A 20,423-nucleotide genomic window follows, 5' to 3' on the forward strand; every position below is an offset into this window, starting at 1 on the left:
ATTTGTACAGATTGGCTTTTATTTAAAGTAGCATCAATACAGTTAGTACATAAATTTCTATTGGGCTCCACCTTGGCATTGGAACAAATGACACAGGTATCTTCCTCTGAATCAGACATGTTTAACACACTAGCAATAAACTTGCAACTTGGTTACAATCTTATTTAACAAAAAACGTACTGTGCCTCAAAGAAACACTAAACGATTAAATGACAGTTGAAATAATGAACTGAAAAACAGTTATAGCATCAATCCTTAAAAACAACACAACTTTTAGCAAAGGTTTGTTCCCATTAGTAAAGTAACAATAATTAAATTAGAAACATAAAAATTACAGAGCAACGTTTTTTAATCACAGTCAATATATAAGTCTCACAGCTCTGCTGAGAGAATCTACCTCCCTCCAGAGAAGTTTGAAGACCCCTGAGTTCTGTTAGAGAAGAACCGGATCATGCAGGAAATACAAGAGTAACTGACTGGAAATTTTTGATGCGTAGCAAAGAGCGCCAAAAACGGCCCCTCCCCCTCACACACAGCCGTGAGAGAGAAACGAAACTGTCACAATTAAAACAAGCAACTGCCAAGTGGAAAAATAATGCCCAAACATTTATTCACTCAGTACCTCATAAAATGTAAACGATTCTACATTCCAGCAAAAAACGTTTAACATAATAAATACCTATTAAAAGGTTTAATGTACTTTTAACAGAGTAATTCCAGTGAAATACCATCCCCAGAATACTGAAGTGTAGAGTATACATACATGTCATTATAACGGTATGGCAGGATTTTCTCATCAATTCCATTCAGAAAATAAAAACTGCTACATACCTCAATGCAGATTCATCTGCCCGCTGTCCCCTGATCTGAAGCTTTTACCTCCCTCAGATGGCCGAGAAACAGCAATATGATCTTAACTACTCCGGTTAAAATCATAGTAAAAACTCTGGTAGATTCTTCTTCAAACTCTGCCAGAGAGGCAATAACACGCTCCGGTGCTATTGTAAAATAACAAACTTTTGATTGAAGTTATAAAAACTAAGTATAATCACCATAGTCCTCTCACACATCCTATCTAGTCGTTGGGTGCAAGAGAATGACTGGGAGTGACGTAGAGGGGAGGAGCTATATGCAGCTCTGCTGGGTGAATCCTCTTGCATTTCCTGTTGGGGAGGAGTTATATCCCAGAAGTAATGATGACCCGTGGACTGATCACACATAACAGAAGAAAGTATATTTATATAACTGTTGGTTATGCAAAACTGGGGAATGGTAAATAAAGGGATAATCTATCTTTTTAAACAATAAAAAAATTTTGTGTTTACTGTCCCTTTAATAAAAAAGCTTAAACACAAATTTAGACTCCTAAAGAACCCAATTGTGTTCTAATGATTGGAGCATATGCATATATACTTACTTTCCATTGGCTCACAAGCTCTATAATCATTTTACTATGTACATATACCCCTTTTTGAAGGGGCTAAAGACAAAGTAAAAGAATAAAATAGTTACAAATTGAAGTATTCAAATGAAATAGAATTGTTTTTATGTACTTGGAAAAAAATCTCACTACTATTTCCAATTATTTTTGTAGTATTTAAAAGTTAAATATTAGACAATATTAAAATAATAATAATGCTTATGAAAAAGCAGCATTTATACACATTGAGAATATTTTTTACCAGAACTAGATGTTAAGTAAAAGCTGTTTAATATAAAACTAATACAGCATTATCAGCTTTATACTTCATACAATTGCTTACTGGTTTATAAGGATTACTCCTGCAGCTCTATTGGTGGAGAGGGACACACCTCTGCAGCCTAGCAAAAAAATGTTACTTTATTCAATACAACAACTTTACCACAAAATAAACTGATATACATGATAATGCTCTCTTTAGACCAAGGAAAGTCCTTTATTAGAAAACTGTATGTAGCAGCCTACACTATCTTGAACACTATGAGTTAGATAAGTTTTTTGTGAGGTTGGCAATAAAGCCTCCTCTAGTCTCCTTTAGTAAATAAAAACTATTACTCTTTCATGTCATTTGTAGGGAAAGGACATGTATCTGATCTTGGAGAATGAAATGCTGAATTTGGTTGATCCAATGGATCGAACTCTTTTACATTTCCAGCCTATTGTGAGCATCCGAGTCTGGGGAGTAGGGAGAGACAATGGAAGGTAAGTACGGCCTTGTTATTCTATGGATCATAAGTATAGACATAATATGCCTACATCGTTATATATTTATAAGAGCATGTACACATGTAAAACACATAGACCTAGATTACATGTGCAGCTGCATTAATAGTCCAGAGTACGTTATTATTGCTGGACCACTCTAGGGTTAGCGTAAATCTGGTACAAGTCTGTGGTAAAACTTAAAAACCAGAGAATGTTTTGCACAGACTATATCCCTTTAACACGCTCTAGAGTTTCACTCATATTTTAAGTTGAATGTTATGTGTTGTGCTCGAGCGCAACAGTGCTAAAAAAAAGCGTGCCTTGAGACCTGAAGTAAAGTGTCAGAAAACACATGTAAAACATATAAAAATAAAGTATTACACTCATGTATACAAATTAAATATAAAATATAAGTTTATTATTGAAATAAATGTGTGTGTACATGTGTATATATAAGTGTTTATATGTGTACATATGAATGTGCACACATACATACACATTATATATATATATATATATATATATATATATATATATATATATATATATATATATATATATACACACACACACACACACACTTTTGAGCCCTTCCCTGTCAAACAAATTGAATATGTTTTTCTGTTTTGTTTTTTTTAATAGAAATACTTCAAATACCCTTGTTCTTCACTTAGAAGAAAATTTTACTCTTATTTTAAATAAACACACACACATATATATATATATATATATATATATATATATATATATATATATATATATATATATAGATATATAGCATATACCTGTATAGTCACACAAATTTTTTCCCCAGTGCATATAAAAGTTATGTTTATACTATACTGCAGTCTTCTAAGTGTGTAATAGCATTATGTCTAAAATAAAAAACAATGTACATACCTTAATTAAAAATACATTATTGTTAACGATTATTTGAGCCTTCAGCAAAGACTTGCTCGATGAAGGATTGCCACAAACCTTTAATTTGTAAAAACACAATATCTGCGAAGCGCAGTAAAATGAGGTATGCCTCCTATTCTGTAATGTTTTGGGGTTTCACTCACTTCATCAGACATAAAAAGGAATAAAGACTTACCTACTAGATGCACCCTGGGCTGTTGCACCCTTGCTCTACATAATTATATATAGAAATACAGTATATATATATATAATACAAATATTTTCTTTTAAGTGAAGAACAAAAGGTATTTTAAGTATTTCTTAACGCAATCTTCAGCTTTAGCGCAGTTGTCCTAGCACACCTTTGGGTTAGCGTGCAAGCAAAGTTTTTGTAGCGCGCCCCATAGAAGTCTAACACATGCTAAGATTTTACGTTCAACTTTCAAAACGAGCACAAGAATATGAGCGCTGTTGATTTAACTTGAGCGCAGTTAGGGCTTAATAGCACAAATAAAACATAAATTTGTTTATAAATACAACACTGGACCATGTTTTTATGATAATTTTTCTAACATACTCCTTTCAAAATGCTTCCTTTTTGCAGTTATTACTAAATTAAATTGTCAGTTTATCTAAACACTGAAAGAGTCAATGCAATAAGAGAGTCGCTGCAGCTGAAATGCAGGGTTTTTTTGTGTTGTTTTTGTTTTTTTTGAAGATTTGTAGTTATAATGAGAAAGGAGATAGGGAACAGGGAGAGCTAAAACAGTGCTGATGTAAATATGCAATGGTGAAAATGGGGCGAGAAGGAAACGAACATGGCCAGGAGGAAATAAAAGGGACGTTGTCAAAAGCAGGTGAAAGAGAGAGAGCTAGGATTAAATAATGTGCATATATTTATGGCAGACACAAACATAAGCAAATGACGTAAAATAGGGAAAATAAAAGGAGTAAAATAAACATGGTCCTAATGAAGTCTATTGGCAATAGAATAAGAATAATTAGAGAGTAAAAATATAATTATATGGTTTAAATGAAAGATTACAAGTGGTGAGCTATTTAAGGCTCTCGCGAGACATAAGATTTTTGTGCGCATTGAGTTGCGCTCGTATTACAAGTTGAAATAAAATGGTTTTCTCTTGTGTGCTAATCCAGCGCGCATGAAAAGCCGAATTTAGAATATTGCGCATGATAACCTATTCCTCTATAGAAGTCAATAGAGGAAAAAAGTGGAAAAACAACCTAACACCCTACTCACGTGCAAACACAATCGCATATTCTCAAGTGTGCTAACCTGACATGAAAATATGAATATTTCACATTCCAATGTTAAGAATTTACATAGAAGAAAATGTTCTATTTATTAATAATTACTTAATTCTATATATATGATGGTTTTGTACACAAATATATACCTATACCTCTATATAGATGATTATATACAGGTATAGATACACACAGATAAATATAGAAAATTCTTTTTATAAATACATAAAACATATTCTGCTATGTGCAGAACATTGGAATGTGAAATATTTACTGCAAATACACATTATAACACTTTATTAAAGATGAATATGGCATGAATATGGTTTTCCATATTTTCATCTACTTGACTGCAAAGGACTCCAATCACTTAGATATATGTCTATAGATATATGTATATATATGAATACATATTTATTTATGTATTTATATGTGTATATGTCATGTTTTGTCTCAGGATATCATGTGAGAGCCTCATTGTCTGGAACAGTTGCTTTAAAGGAAGATTAGTAGAAGCCATACTGATTGAAAATGATAACAAATTTATTTAAACACAAAATACTTTGATAAAGCAAATACTTGCAGAATCTTTAAATATGTTACTCAGGTATGTTAAGACCACATACGGCAGGAGTGAAAATAAACAAACAAAGTAAGCAGAGATGCAGATTCAAAAAGGAAAGTCTTTCTCCTGGTAATAACTGAAATGTAAGATTTGCACAAGGCAGAAAACAACTTGTAAACTGGTAACAGGTTTAAAGGTAAAGTCTTTCTCCTGGTTATAGCTGAGTGCAGGAATTGCACAAGGCAGGAAACAAACTTGTGAACTGGTAACAGGTTTAAAGGTAAAGTCTTTCTCCTGGTAATTGCTGAGTGCAGGAATTGCACAAGGCAGGATACAAACTTGTGAACTGGTAACAGGTTTAAAGGTAAAGGCTTTCTCCTGGTAATTGCTGAGTGCAGGAATTGCACAAGGCAGGAAACAGACTTGTGAACTGGTAATAGGTGTAAAGGTAAAGTCTTTCTCCTGGTTATAGCTGAGTGCAGGAATTGCACAAGGCAGGAAACAAACTTGTGAACTGGTAACAGGTTTAAAGGTAACGTCTTTCTCCTGGTTATAGCAGAGTGCAGGAATTGCACAAGGCAGGATACAAACTTGTGAACTGGTAACAGGTTTAAAGGTAAAGGCTTTCTCCTGGTAATACCTTGTAAACAGGTGCAAAGGTGAAGTCTTTCTCCTGGCAATAGCTGAGTGCAGGAATTGCATAAAGCAGGAAACAAACTTGTAGATTGGTAACAGGTTTAAAGGTAAAGGCTTTTTCCTGGTAATACCTTGTAAACAGGTGCAAAGGTGAAATCTTTCTCCAAAGAAGTACATGAAACAGGTTCTGACTTGACAAAACAGATCCAATATGAAGACACTAATGCAGACTAAAAGCCATCCTTAAATAGGGAGGTTTTGCACAGGGTTGGTTCTGATTAATTCCAGAATTGAGAACACCTGTGTGTTGCACAGGTGTAATAACAAGTAAGGCAAATAGTTATTTATCAGATCTTTTAAGTTCCTTGCTATTGCTAGAACTGGCTGTGGCTCAACATGTAAGCAAACAGAAATAGCAACCACAGAGCCACAGGTTCAAATCCCCACACAGCCCTTCTTAGCAGAATGCCTCCCAGACCTTTTCTTTTTCTTTTTAATCTGGAGGCTTGGTTCATGACAGTATATATGTCTGTAAATACATATATACTCATATAAATACATATGTACATGCATATATTGCCTGCTTTTTTTCTAACACCTGAGATCCATTTTTATTAGATGGTGTTATTATGAGTGTAACTGTACTTTTGTAATGTATTTGTGATGTGTTTTGTAACACTTTTTTGTTTTGTGAAACATTTAATCAGAGCTCTTAGGTCGCTCTAAACCTGACATGTTTACTTTCAACTTGTAATAAGAGCGAAAAATCCAATGCGTGCAATTTCGGGCAAAATAACGCCATATTTATAACTCCATATTTATGAAAGCAATCTGCGCCTATAATTGTGCAAATCTGAAAGAAACTTTGTCACACTTCGCTTGCATTCACCTATTCGCACAGGTGCGCTTCCGAGTGCACCAATATACATTAGTAATTGGCGTAATTTCACAGCCCGACCTACAAATGCGCCCAGTTTCTTATTTATCATTGCTTTGCGCCTATAGGGAAGTGAAATGTCTCCTTAAATTTGCGTGTTCTATATTTCGCCATATAGACTGAGGCGAACACCATTATCATACATGCTTTTACATCTTGTGATGCAGTATTTTCTTCTTTTAACTCATTTTTCAAAGGCTCGGCACCAAGAAGAGACTGTTATTGCCAGAAATTTGCGCTTCCACAGGCGCGTACGGGTACCAAGAGTTTTATATATCTATATTTATATATTGATTTTTGCAACCTTAAATTACCAACATATGGCAGAAACAGCACGGAAACACTACAGTATATAATATAAATATGCGCAAAATATATACCTAACAAACGCTTGTTTAATTATCAAGACATGGCGGCGTAAATATTTATAGGGATGTACTGTGATAAATGCTTTTTCCGACAGGCGCAATTTATTATTATTACATCCCAGCTCGCCTGCGCAAAGTTAGGTGTTTTTTTAAAAAAAAATTCAGGCGCACATGTGCGCTTCTCCGGAGGCGAGCTGGGGCGCAGTTACAGGCAAATACGGAGTTCGCCTAGCCTTTGATAAATCGACCCCTTAGCGTGCCACTCGTAATAGGTCTTCATCACTGATTGGACATTGCTATGGTACTCTGCATGCCACTTCTTTATTGGTTGAGACTATAATCATTGTATTAATTTGTGTTTTATTATAAGTTTTTTCATCTGTAACTGTATTATTTTAAGTATTAAGCTTTTAAACATTTAAAAAAATTGTTTCTGGGGCGTGTCTCTGGGCAGCACCTTAAATGGCAGCAAAATTAGTAGCTCTGTGGATCACTGATACTTTGCCGATTATCAGTGAATTAATTGATTATCCAGCTTTCTCACCCTACTATAGGGATACTACAGATCACCCTGATTTGGAGGATATATTTGTATTCTGCTTTCCACCTCTGCAAGCTAATCCGGAGCGTTGAGGCCTACGGCTAGCTCTTCACTGAGAGGCCCTCAACCCCCCCCCCCCCGGTAACACTACAGGCCGGGTAAGCAGTGCACTGACACTGAAAACATACACTCATTCCCATACTATAGCATAGTTGACTACACCGTGCAGCAATTGTTCCACCTAGCAAAATAAGAGACGGATAAGTGTCTTTACCGCTGTACACACGCTTACTAAAGATGGCGCCTACTGTTAACTTATTACTTGAAGCGGTGGCAAATTTATTGACTGAACACCATGAGAAATTGTTACAAATTTGGTCAGCTGAGTGGGGTAGTGTGTCTATGTTAGCAAAGCAAGTTGGGTCCAGACACCTAATACCAGAAGCCTCTTTGGTAATACCTGATACGGACCCGAGTACCCAGACCCTCATCCTAAGCTCATCGAATACCTCACCTCAAGTTCCGGCTGAGACCGACCAGACCTATCATTTGGGGAAACGGGAGAGCACTGCCGTAGATGTGCACGCTTGTTTGGATGGATCTACGGACCTGAGAGCGCAAGGCTCTTAAACGCCGAGAAACAACTGACCGCAAAGGTGGCAACTAGAGCTAAAGCCGATACATGTACCTTATTTGCCAGATCAGCGGGCGCTCATCATGTCAAGGACATAGCTGGTTGGATGAGGCCATCCCCGGTGTTTCTGGAGTTCCGGGGCTTGGAAGAGATGAGCTGGGAGAAGCAGCTGCGGGAGAAACCCGTTCATCGAGTAGCGCTCAATGGGGAAGAGATGGAGGATATGGTTGCAGATCTCCGCTCTGCACAACGATGTCCCATTTTGTATAACATCAGATCGAATGTCTGGGGATTGACTTCTCAAGTTTCAGAAAACAGTCTGTGCCGGCTTTTTGATCCGGGTGGTTCTGGCTGGGGATAGGGGCGATCAGCTCCCTTTACACAGATCCGGTTTTCCCCTACTTTAACCCGGCTCTAATTCAGTTTTGAAATTTTTACTCCTCGGGAGTTGCCCCATTGAACTGGCTTTAAAACTTTAATGGAGAATATCACCGGGACACTGCCAGCAGTGTTAACTGCGAGGGACATACCACGCTACTATCCTTCCTACTTTATTATAAATGTGGGACTCTTGCACCAGCTACCTCCCAAGGGAGCTTTCCTAAACTGTTGGGATATGGACAATGGGGGATAACATGTGGTGATGTATATGTGATGATCAGACCTGCAGCTGGGAAACGATATAGGTCATTTTTGGGTTAGATCGTTTACATCTTGTATATTTTAGGTTTCTATGGGCTGCCCCATTGTGCGATGCAAAGTTAATTAATGTTTTCTGTATACTTAGGGGTTAAAACTCTGTCAGGTACCCTCCCTATACTATAAGTGAAGTATTAATGCATACTGTTAATTTATATCTTATAGAAGATTATCACTACATTACTATCATAAAAACTGTACAACTCCCCACAATAAGTCCTATAGATCGTTTCCCAAACCATAAGGGTATATATTCATATTTCAGCATACCACTACTTAAGTTATTCTATTTGGGGTTCTAGACGGCTGAGGCCATTCCATTATGTTGAGACCAGTATTTTACCTCCCCCCCTAGTGTCCTATAATGTCAGGGGAGTAATCAATGTTACCACAATACTAGATTTGCTAGTCTATCCCATACTACAGAGTTTGTTTATTGGGGTATTTATATTCTAGCTCAGCTCCCAATCAGAATTTTAATGTCTGTTTACAAGCACCTTAATATGTTGCTTATAGTTTCTCCCACATTGTGTATCATATTGAGGTATTTTAGGGGGATGTGTCGCCTATATTTAATCCTACATAGCAGTAACTCAACACTCTTTAGTCTCCCATGTAGTTGTTTCTCTAAATATGAGCTACCTAGGTACACTACTTGAGGGTTTAACAAGCTATTTCGTGACATCCAACCCTTAGACTCCATCTTAAGTTATATGTCCTAGCATAAGGCGAGAACTGACACCTTAGGTAACGTCTAGAAAGGCTTATGTACTAAACTGAAATATTGTCAATAAGGCTGTTACGGTTAATTATCTACCTTGCTTTTACAGATTCCTCCTGATTTCTATGGTTGCTAAGATGCTATAGTATTTCATTTCATTCCTTAGGTCCAAGAGTGGCCTATTTGTTATTTTTTCTCCTCCCTAAAGCCCCCCACTATGCTTACAATGTACTCCAGGAGGTCCAAGAGATGCCTCGTTAGTTCTTAGGGGGAGTTAATCCAATTTCATATTATACATTATTATACTCTAGGAGGTTATTGTCCATCAGAAAACTGAGGTTTAATACTCAATTTGTTTTTTATTTTCAAGCATTATGTGTGTTAATAGATGAAGTTACAGGCTGATTTTCCAACTGTCAATTTTATGCTTGGTGAGATGTTCTGGGTATCCAGTTGCTTGTATTATTTTCTTTAAAACCTCAATAAAAAGTTTAAAAAAAAAAAAAAAATTGTTTCTGGTCTTGTAATAAAGTAATTTGGCTAATTTTGTCATATAATACAGTATAAACATAATAACAGTTAGGAATGTTTGAATTGTTTATCCTCTTTGGTGCTATCTGTTTTTTTTTTTTTTTGTTTGTTTTTTGCTATTATGTTGTTGCCTTTGAATATGCATTCTATAATGTATACAGATTTTCTACCCAGTTTTACTTGGTGAAAACTTGTCTCAATATATCCATGCTTGCTGTTTCAATATAACATGTTAACCATTTTAGATCAATGTTTTACAAAAAAATTTTTTTTTACTAATGCATCATTTCCTTCTTAATGTGAGGAGAGTCCACAGCATCATTCCTTACTGTTGGGAAATACTGAACCTGGCCACCAGGAGAAGGGAAAGACACCTCAGCCCAAAGGCTTAAATACAGCCCCTACTTCCCTCATATCCCAGTCATTCTTTGCCTTTCATCACGGGAGGTTGGCAGAGAAGTGTCAGAAGATTTGGAGTAGTTCCTTATGAGGGGTATCTGCCCTTCGAAATGGGACTTTAGTTTTAAGTAGTCTTGTCAGCCTCTCAGTGAGAGCATTGACAAAAGTTAGAGTCTGGAGATGCAGGGAGAGTCTTTCTACGTACCTATCCAGACTCGTATTAACAGCTCCTAAGCAATCAGTGTTGACAAATTTCACTGCCTGCTTTCATCACTCAAATCCATGTCAGGTGCGATGCTACAAGACTGTCCAACTTGAGAGGTTGTGTTCCTGTTCCACGGCATAGATTCCGGGAAGATCAGTTTTTATACACATATGATAACGTAAGAAGACAGGGTCACAGTGTGGCTCCTTTTATCTGTGTGGAATCAAGGGTTAATATCTCCAGAGGGGGATTATTGAACAGGGGGAATTATTCACATAATTTTATTTATTATGATTATGCTGCGACATGTGTGAGATGAGGCTCAGGCAGATGTTGGAATGTACAGGTTTTACTTTCGTTTTGGTAAGCTGCGCAGCCTGGGAGGCTTGGCACGCTTTTTCCTATAGCAGGGGCGGTCCTGAATTGCGCACCATGTGACCGGGTCCTTTTACAGCCATATTTTGCTGAGCAGTTGGAAACGGCAGTGTCTGCGGCCTTTAGTGCTTTACCTCACCCTGCTAAACGCAAGCGAAAGGCCAAATATTGCTATCCTTCCCAGGGTTCATCTACTAGCTTGTTGGATTTATCTGATACTAGTTTATCCGCTGATGAAGACGCCTCTGATACTTCAGAGGATGCTCTTTCTGGGTCGGAATCGGCTGCCTCTAAGCCTCCAGCTGTGGAGGAACCAGACTTTAGATTTAGGATTGAACATTTATGCTTTCTGCTAAAGGAAGTTTTGGCTACTTTAGAGGTCCCAGAGCCTAAATTGCCAGAGGAACCTTTAATTCCTAAATTAGATAAGGTCTTTGAGGACAGGGTTGTACCACAGACTTTCCCTGGTTCCCGTAAAGATGGCGAACATTATTAAGAATGAATGGGAAAGACTTGGTTCTTCATTTTCCCCTTCTTCCTTTAACAAATTATTCCCGGTTCCGGACTATCAATTGGAGTTGTGGGGTTCCATCCCCAAGGTGGATGGCACTATCTCCACGCTTGCTAAGCGTACTACTATCCCGCTTGAGGATAGTTCGTCGTTTAAGGAGCCCATGGATAAGAAGATAGAAACTCTATGTTTCAACATACGGGATATTTGCGGGAGCGGCTACCTACTGGTGCGACTCCTTGTCTGAGTTGATCGAGGTGGAGGGTCCCCTCGACGTGATACAGGAAAGAATTAAGGCCTTAAGGGTAGCTAATTATTTTATTTGTTATGCAAATATGCAGATTATTCACCTGAATGCTAAGGCTCCAGGTTTTTCTGTTCAAGCCCGTAGGGCACTATGGCTGAAGTCCTGGTCTGCGGACATGACTTTGAAGTCAGGACTTCTTTCCATCCCATTTAAGGTAAAGATTCTGTTTGGTCCAGGCCTGGACTCTATTATCTCCCCAGTTACTGGAGGTAAGGGTGCCTTTTTGCCGCAGGATAAGAAGAACAGACCTAAAGGACAAGGTCCTCATTTTTGTTCAGATAAAGCCTAACGTCAGCAGCCCTCCGCAAAGCGTGAGCGTTCCAAGGGAACTTGGAAGCCGGCTCATTCCTGGAATAAGTCCAAGCAAAACAAGAAGCCGCCGAGACAAAGTCGGCATGAAGGGGCGGCCCCTGATCCAGCTATGGATCTGGTAGGGGGCAGGCTATCGCTCTTTTCGGACGCTTGGTTTGGGGACGTGCAGAGATACAGGATAGGTTTTAAGTCTCATCCACCCAGGGGCAGATTCCTCTTGTCAAACCTGTCTTCAAGGCCAGAAAAAAGAGAAGCCTTTCTGGGGTGCGTGAGGGATCTCTCCTCCCTGGGAGTCATTGCTTTGGTTCCTCTTGCAAAAAGAGGTCTGGGATACTATTCAAACCTGTTTGTGGTCCCTTAGAAGGAGGGAACCCTCCACCCAATTCTGGACCTAAAGTGTTTAAACAAATTTCTATCTGTCCCCTCGTTCAAGACAATAAGGTCCATCTTTCCCTTAGTTCAGGAAGGACAGTTCATGACCACGATAGATCTGAAGGATGCTTACCTTCACATTCCTATACACAAAGAACACTTCAAGTTCCTAAGGTTTGCGTTTCTGGACCAACACTTCCAGTTTATTGCACTGCCGTTTGGTCTAGCTACTGCTCCAAGAATTTTTACAAAGGTTCTGGGGGCTCTACTGGCAGTGGCCAGAACTAGAGCTATAGCAGTGGCACCATACTTGGACAACATTATGGTTCAAGCACCCTCCTGTCATCTGGCAGAGGTCCATTTGAAGGATCTTCTACTTCTTCTTCTTCAATCGCATGGGTGGATGATAAACTTAGAAAAGAGAAAAGAGTTCTCTTACTCCCAGTACCAGGGTAGAATTCCTGGGTACTGTAATTCCTGGGTACTGTCCACCATGGTCTCTACCTCTGAGGCAGGACCTTCTAATTCAGGGTCCTTTCAACCATCCAAACCTAATTTCTCTGAGGCTGACTGCTTGGAGATTGAACGCTTGATTCTATCAAAGCGTGGGTTTTCGGATTCGGTTATTGATACATTGATACAGGCTCGGAAACCTGTTACCAGAAAAATTTACCATAAGATATGGCGTAAATATTTATATTGGTGTGAATCCAAGAGTTACTCATGGAGTAAGGTTAGGATTCCTAGGATATTGTCTTTTCTACAAGAGGGTTTAGAAAAGGGCTTATCCGCTAGTTCACTAAAGGGACAGATTTCTGCTCTGTCTATTCTTTTACACAAGCGTCTGGCAGGGAATCCAGACGTCCAGGCTTTTTGTCAGGCTTTGGCTAGGATTAAGCCTGTGTTTAAGGCTGTTGCTCCTCCGTGGAGCTTAAACTTGGTTCTTAAAGTTCTTCAGGGTGTTCCGTTTGAACCCCTTCATTCCATTGATATTAAGCTTTTATCTTGGAAAGTTCTGTTTTTGATGGCTATTTCCTCAGCTCGAAGAGTCTCGGAGTTATCTGCCTTACATTGTGATTCTCCTTATCTGATCTTTCATTCAGACAAGGTAGTCCTACGTACTAAACCTGGGTTTTTACCTAAGGTTGTTTCTAACAGGAATATCAATCAAGAGATTGTTGTTCCATCATTGTGTCCTAATCCTTCTTCAAAGAAGGAACGTCTTTTGCATAATCTAGACGTAGTCCATGCCCTGAAGTTCTACTTACAGGCAACTAAAGATTTTCGACAAACTTCTTCCCTGTTTGTCGTTTACTCTGGACAGAGGAGAGGTCAAAAGGCTTCGGCTACCTCTCTCTCTTTTTGGCTTCGTAGCATAATACGTTCAGCCTATGAGACTGCTGGACAGCAGCCTCCTGAAAGAATTACAGCTCATTCCACTAGATCTGTGGCTTCCACTTGGGCCTTTAAAAATGAGGCCTCTGTTGAACAGATTTGCAAGGCTGCAACTTGGTCTTCATTTCATACTTTTTCCAAATTTTACAAATTTGACACTTTTGCTTCTTCGGAGGCTGTTTTTGGGAGAAAGGTTCTACAGGCAGTGGTTCCTTCTGTTTAATGTTCCTGCCTTGTCCCTCCCTTCATCCGTGTACTTTAGCTTTGGTATTGGTATCCCATAAGTAATGGATGACCCGTGGACTGAACACACTTAACAAGAGAAAACATAATTTATGCTTACCTGATAAATTTATTTCTCTTGTAGTGTGTTCAGTCCACGGCCCGCCCTGTCTTTTTGAGGCAGGTTCTAAATTTTAAATTATAACTCCAGTCACCACTGCACCCTATAGTTTCTCCTTTCTCGTTTTGTTTCGGTCGAATGACTGGATATGACATGTGAGGGGAGGAGCTATATAGCAGCTCTGCTTGGGTGATCCTCTTGCAACTTCCTGTTGGGAAGGAGAATATATCCCATAAGTAATGGATGACCCGTGGACTGAACACACTACAAGAGAAATAAATTTATCAGGTAAGCATAAATTATGTTATATATATATGTGTGTGTGTGACCAGAATGAATGCAAGCCCTGGTGAACATCTACTTAAAAAGACATTATTTTTTTATTTTTTACACCCTGCCTCAAAAATATTATTTAGAAAAAAAGGCCTTAAACCTGGGGTGGGGGCAGCAGAATTTTGAGTGCCTAGGGCAGCACAAAACCTAAATACTCCCCTGTGGATACATAATTAATAATCATCAGTAGTAGACACGGTAGAAAAGAAAGGCAAAAAACATAGGCCTAACAATAGACTAAAGAATGAGTAAAAATGTCATATTGAACAGAGGAAAAGTTGTCTGGAAGATAACTATTTTGAATTTTCAACTATTAAACATAAAGTTTTGGTTTAAAGAGTATCAGCTTCAATCATTCAATGTTCTGAGATGTTTACAACAATACTATGGTAGAAATAAGAATGAAAGGAAGACAGTGCAGCCATTATTGACCCTACAGCAAACTTAGGGGACAATTTATGAAAGTGCGAGCGGACATGATACGATGCACGCTGTCGGCATTTATCATTGCACAAGCATTTCTTGTGAACTGCTTGTACAATGCCACCCCCTGCAGATTCTCAGCCAATTGGCCGCGAACAGGGGGTGTCAATCAGCCTGATCGTATAGGATCGGGTGGATTGATGTCCGCATTCTCAGAGCAGGCGGACAAGTTATGGAGCATCGTTCTTTAGACCGCTGCTTCATAACTGCTGTTTCCGGTGATCCTGAAGGCTCGTGCAGACACAGAGGGATCAAGCTCCATTCAGAGCTTGATAATTCAGCCCCTTAGTGTAGATTTTTTAAGAAGGTAGTCATTGGAGGGATGGATTGTCAAGTAGGGCTTCAAAGCACAGTCAACAAGCCCTGCCATTAATTTATGGCCAGTAAAACCAAATGCCTCAACTTCCGAGCCATGTAACTTATACCTTATTGAAGTATTATAGATTTGTCACAAAGCTGGAGCATAAATGGAATTATTAGTAGGGAAATGACTGGCAGCAATGCTAGTGTTGATCTATTTACACCCTCCAATTTCTTACTACTTTGCTACATTTCATTTGGTAAATTATCTGCCATGGTGGCCAGGAAGAAGGAAATTAATTGTCTGAGAAATGTTATTTTCCTTGTCTATGTCTATAATATTGTTCAACTACTGTTTATAAAATGTTTTACACTGTGTTGCATTATGCTGTTTTCTGTACAGACATATAGTATTACTGTAGGTAGGATGTGGCCTTTTCACCTGTCAGTCACGGACTCACTGAAAGATTGTAATAGGTTAATGCTATCATGGACAATTAATTAGAATTACTGATTGATTCAATATTAATGTTTACATTCAGCCTTTACCTTTTGGTTTCTGCAAAGTCCCTTTTACACTGTCCCAAAGGCATATTGCTTTTATCTCCCCTGTGCTGTCATGAGTTAACCTTGTTTGCTAGTTTTTGTGGTGTAGGCCGTAAAATGTCTTACATCGTCTCTGTCAGGAACACCGCAGTTCTCTATTTTTTCTGCTTGTTGTCCATATTTTTCCCACCATGAAATTTCTTTTCATGTTATATAAGAGCACTAGTCTTGATCTATTTTACAGCTCATATTCCGTGGTAATGAATTCAGACTTTATTTGTAGTCTCTGGTTCAGGAAATAAAGTATTAAAGAGGCAAACTGATAGATGTTTGAGTGTTCTTTATGTTACACAGCTTTTGTCAACTAAAATGCAATTTCCCCCCTTAATGTGTTCTTATTGACTTGTTTTACCAGCTGCAAAGTATAAAATATATTGGAAACTGTTCATTTAGGTTTATTTTTGCAATTGAAACACTGTAGTTGGTTTTACTAATTGAAACTATCACCTAAAATTAAATGTTTAGTATTGGCCTTTGTGTATAGTGAGAACAATATGTTAAGGTTTCAACGAACAAAATCACCTATTTCAAATGCAAAAATAAACAAAAAACATCAATTCCCAATAAATGTAATAATGTTAACATTTCTATTATACGGAGCACTTTTAATTTTACTTTAAGCATGTAACCAAGACTTACATTTACATCTGAAATATGTACATAAGGCTATATGTTGAATAATAGTCCAACATACTTAGGATGTGTTTAAATGAAAACAAAGAACAGAAACATGATTCTATATGATATATTTTTAGTTTGGCAAATTTTCTTCTTCTTTTTTTCTTTTACACAATTTTCTTTATTTAAGTGGCTGGCATTTTAATTTAATTTATTCCATTTAACCGAGGACTGAGAAGGCAGGATAGAGGCCTAATTTGAAGTATTACGTGCATTTTCAGTGGAGAAAGGGCATAGTGATACAACTGACAGAATTTCCTATTGTGTTAGGAAATAGTTTAATCAATTCCTGTTAATTATCACCAAAAGTCATAACTATAATTTAAAAAAAAAAATCTGATGGTTTATTTCACTCAACACATACTTTTGTTTTTCTACAGATTTTACTCCTATTATGTGCCCACATTTTTACTTTCCATACTTATTTTTTGTTCAGGCACAGAAAACAATCTTTTAATATTTGTCAAAGTTTGACCTTTGCTCTACATGCCTGCTTACATGCTTTTTCTTCTAATTTAATGTCAAAGCAAGTTTTTGGCAAACACACACACACACATATATATATATATATATATATATATATACACACATGCTATTTACCTGTCTATATATAGGTATAGATATCTTTTTTACATTAACAGTATGCAACTTTTCTTAACACACTATTTTACACGATTTCCGTTGCCTGCAAAATAAGGGGGGAAACTATATCGCTCATGTGCAAAATGTAGCGTGCCACTTGTAATCCATTCCATAATTTCTATATACAGTATATAATATATAAATAGTTCATTTCTATATACAGTAAGTGTGTGTTTTTATATATATATGTGTGTATAGCTTACTAAGGCCTCGCTTCCATTGAGTCGTTAAAAATGGAGCCGTAAGCTACCGAAGCGGACGACAGCTAAAAGTAATTTACGGCTGCATTTTAGTACCAGGTTTCCATTGAAAAGATTAGCGTGTTGCGCGCAGTCGCTCTTTTCGTGTAGCTGTAAGTTAACGTTGTGTTAACACTTCCATCTGACGTCGGATTTCTTGAAAATCAATTAGTTGCTAAGGTAACCCGACCTTACGCTATAGAATTTACGTTTAACGTCCGTGCTTATTACCTGTGATCGCCTCTCAAGAAAATAAAAAAACACTTATCCATATTTTTAATATTCAAATACTATTTTCTAATATAATTATATTTAACACTTCATAAATATAAGTAATATTTCTTGCTGCCCTAGGCATAGGTCTAGTTTGCATTCTGTAGATATATTATTATATTTAAATATATACTGATATTTCTATTAGAATATAAGTTCAACTATTTCTATACATGAGACAACAATAAATATTACTTATAACAATTTATTTCTACATTAAAACACTTGCATTATTTGCAAGTTTTATCATTTCAATAGAAAATAGGTCTCAAAAAGCACAATTTTCCTCTTTTACACCTAGTTGAGCTGGGGGTAATATATCTCAATGTATCGACAGCCTCCGACAATGTATTAATGGTTAGCGCTTTCAATGGAAACCTGGTATAATTTATCGATTAACGGCTTCTATTACTTTTTTTTTTTTTTTTTTTTTTTTTTTTTTTTTTTATTTTTAAAAGAAGTTTATTAAATTTCATCTATTTTTACAGGGAAGGTTGAAAATACCCTACATTCTATTTAAACCACATACAACTATTCTATATCATTAGCAAATTACCCCCCAAAAAAGTGGTACCATTGAAAATAATTAAATATAAAATAAGATAATGTTTTCAAAAACAATATGGAGGCATTCCCTGTTTTCTCAGAAAAATAAAGGGCAAGGATGGGAGTGGATCCTTACTCGGACGAAGTGGGCATAGGTCCCACAAAACGCGTAAGACCGGGAGGAATCAGTGACGTCACTTCCGATTCTTGCTACGGATCCACTTCCAGTTTCTCTGAAACCGCTAACTCCGGTGTGTTTTTTGTCTTCTTCTACTATACACCAACGATTGGACTATTCCATCAAGATAAGAGAAGTAATTATTGCATTCAATGACCATCAATTGCACATTTTCATAAACTTTCCACGGAAATTTTTTAGATAAAGATTTTTTTACGATCGTTTTTATTTTTAACGTAGTGCGCACTACAAATACTACCGCAAAATTAAATCTGTAGTTACTTGTTTTTACTAAATCCCCCTAAATCAATTATTTACTTATTTGCTTTCTTTTTAAAACATAAATTAAATTAAAGCTTTTTTATAGGTACATCTAATTAAATTTGCATACACTTTTTATCAATTCCTACGCACCTTTTTATACAGATTATAAAATATTTTTTACTCTGGTTAAATATACGATCCGGCATCTGACTGATACATACTTTCAATGAGTTAGTTTCAGTCAGTAAGCCAGATCCAGATTAAATCTGCTTCAGTAACATTGTTTTATGTATGTATTCCTATATATATATATATATATATATATATATATCTCTTTTTGCTCTTTTGATTTGTGTTTTTAAACATACCAATAAAACATTGTTTTTAAGCACCAGGACTCAGCACATTAACGCTGCTTTCAAAAATAGTGACTGCAGTCAGTGGAAACTGAGCCCACCATCACTAAACTGTATAAGATTTTAAACCCTCACACAAGAATATTCTTTTGGTTTTATAAGTAAACACATTATCAGTTATTTAAACTGAGATCATTATTTTTAGGGTCCTTTAGTGCTAATTCTATACCTTTCTATTCATTCCTTTTTTCCTACTTGTTAGTGGTTTTAAGTACATTCTTTTAGAATATAGCAGCTCCAAGGAACCCCATACCTCACTAGCCAGGGCTTTGGACAGCACTTATTACTAATCCCTCATTTTATATAAGAATTTATTGCTGCTAAAGAATTTATTTCATCTCAGATAACAGCATAGAAATTGACTGGCAAAGTGTATTGTTCTATTGTTTAACTAAGCACTGTTAAAGTTAGTGGCTCATATCTTGGTATCTCGTTGTGGTATTTTAATGAAATTCAACTGTGAATAAGGTTAATAAATAAGGTAACTTTTGTGATTGTTGCATAGCATATTATAATAGTTTAAATGTGTATAGTTTGATTCAGGTCTGGCTTTCTACAAATATATTTCGATATGTCTATAAATTTTAACTAATATAAAAAATTTAGGAATTTACATTAATTTTATTGTTTTGTATATGCATTTTTATTGGAGGTTTATTTTAAAGGATAATTATTAAATATATTATATTATAACCCTGCCATATACTGACATTAATAAACAAGGAAAATACAATTTTTTCCTGTACAATATTAATAAACACAGGGGGTGCTTTGGTGGTGAATGGTTGTGTAAACTGGTCAGTATGAGGACGGACCTGTATATTCCTGTGTGGTGTTTCGATTCTATCACATATATAAGAGAAACTGAGGTGCACATATATAGAGGAACAAAGGACAGCAAAAGAGCTCTTCTAATCTGGGGCTTTTATAAATGGAATTTAGAAAGTATTATTTACAATAGGATCCTTTTTGATGCTTCTATTTAGAGAGTTTGTCCTCTTTAGGATAATTGTAAAAAAGTTTGTACACTGTGTATATAAAATGTATCTGTGTGTAAATATTTGGTGTTTTGTGATACCTGACTTTTAATAAAAAATCTTTTTTTCCACTTTCTAAACATGTGAAAGGTTTCTTCCCTTGTGAATACTTTCATGTTTTCTCAGTTTACCCTTATCTATAAAACATTTTCCACACTCTGTACATGTGAAAGACTTTTCTCCTGTGTGATTCATTTCATGATATTTCAGACTACTTATTTGTTTA

The 20,423-nt window shown here is 36.8% G+C and overlaps 1 protein-coding gene across 9 annotated transcripts in view; it reads left to right on the top strand.

Moving 5' to 3' along the window:
* Window positions 1–20,423, top strand: part of APBB2 (amyloid beta precursor protein binding family B member 2) — a 919,850-nt gene that overhangs the window by 689,955 nt on the left and 209,472 nt on the right. For all 9 annotated transcript variants that reach the window (XM_053704021.1, XM_053704024.1, XM_053704022.1 and 6 more), the window contains one exon: window positions 2,055–2,182. In XM_053704021.1, coding sequence (XP_053559996.1) covers window positions 2,055–2,182 — 128 coding nt within the window. The remainder of the gene's footprint in view (window positions 1–2,054; window positions 2,183–20,423) is intronic.

Source organism: Bombina bombina, chromosome 2, assembly GCF_027579735.1.
Source record: "Bombina bombina isolate aBomBom1 chromosome 2, aBomBom1.pri, whole genome shotgun sequence".
Taxonomy (NCBI): Eukaryota; Metazoa; Chordata; class Amphibia; order Anura; family Bombinatoridae; genus Bombina; species Bombina bombina.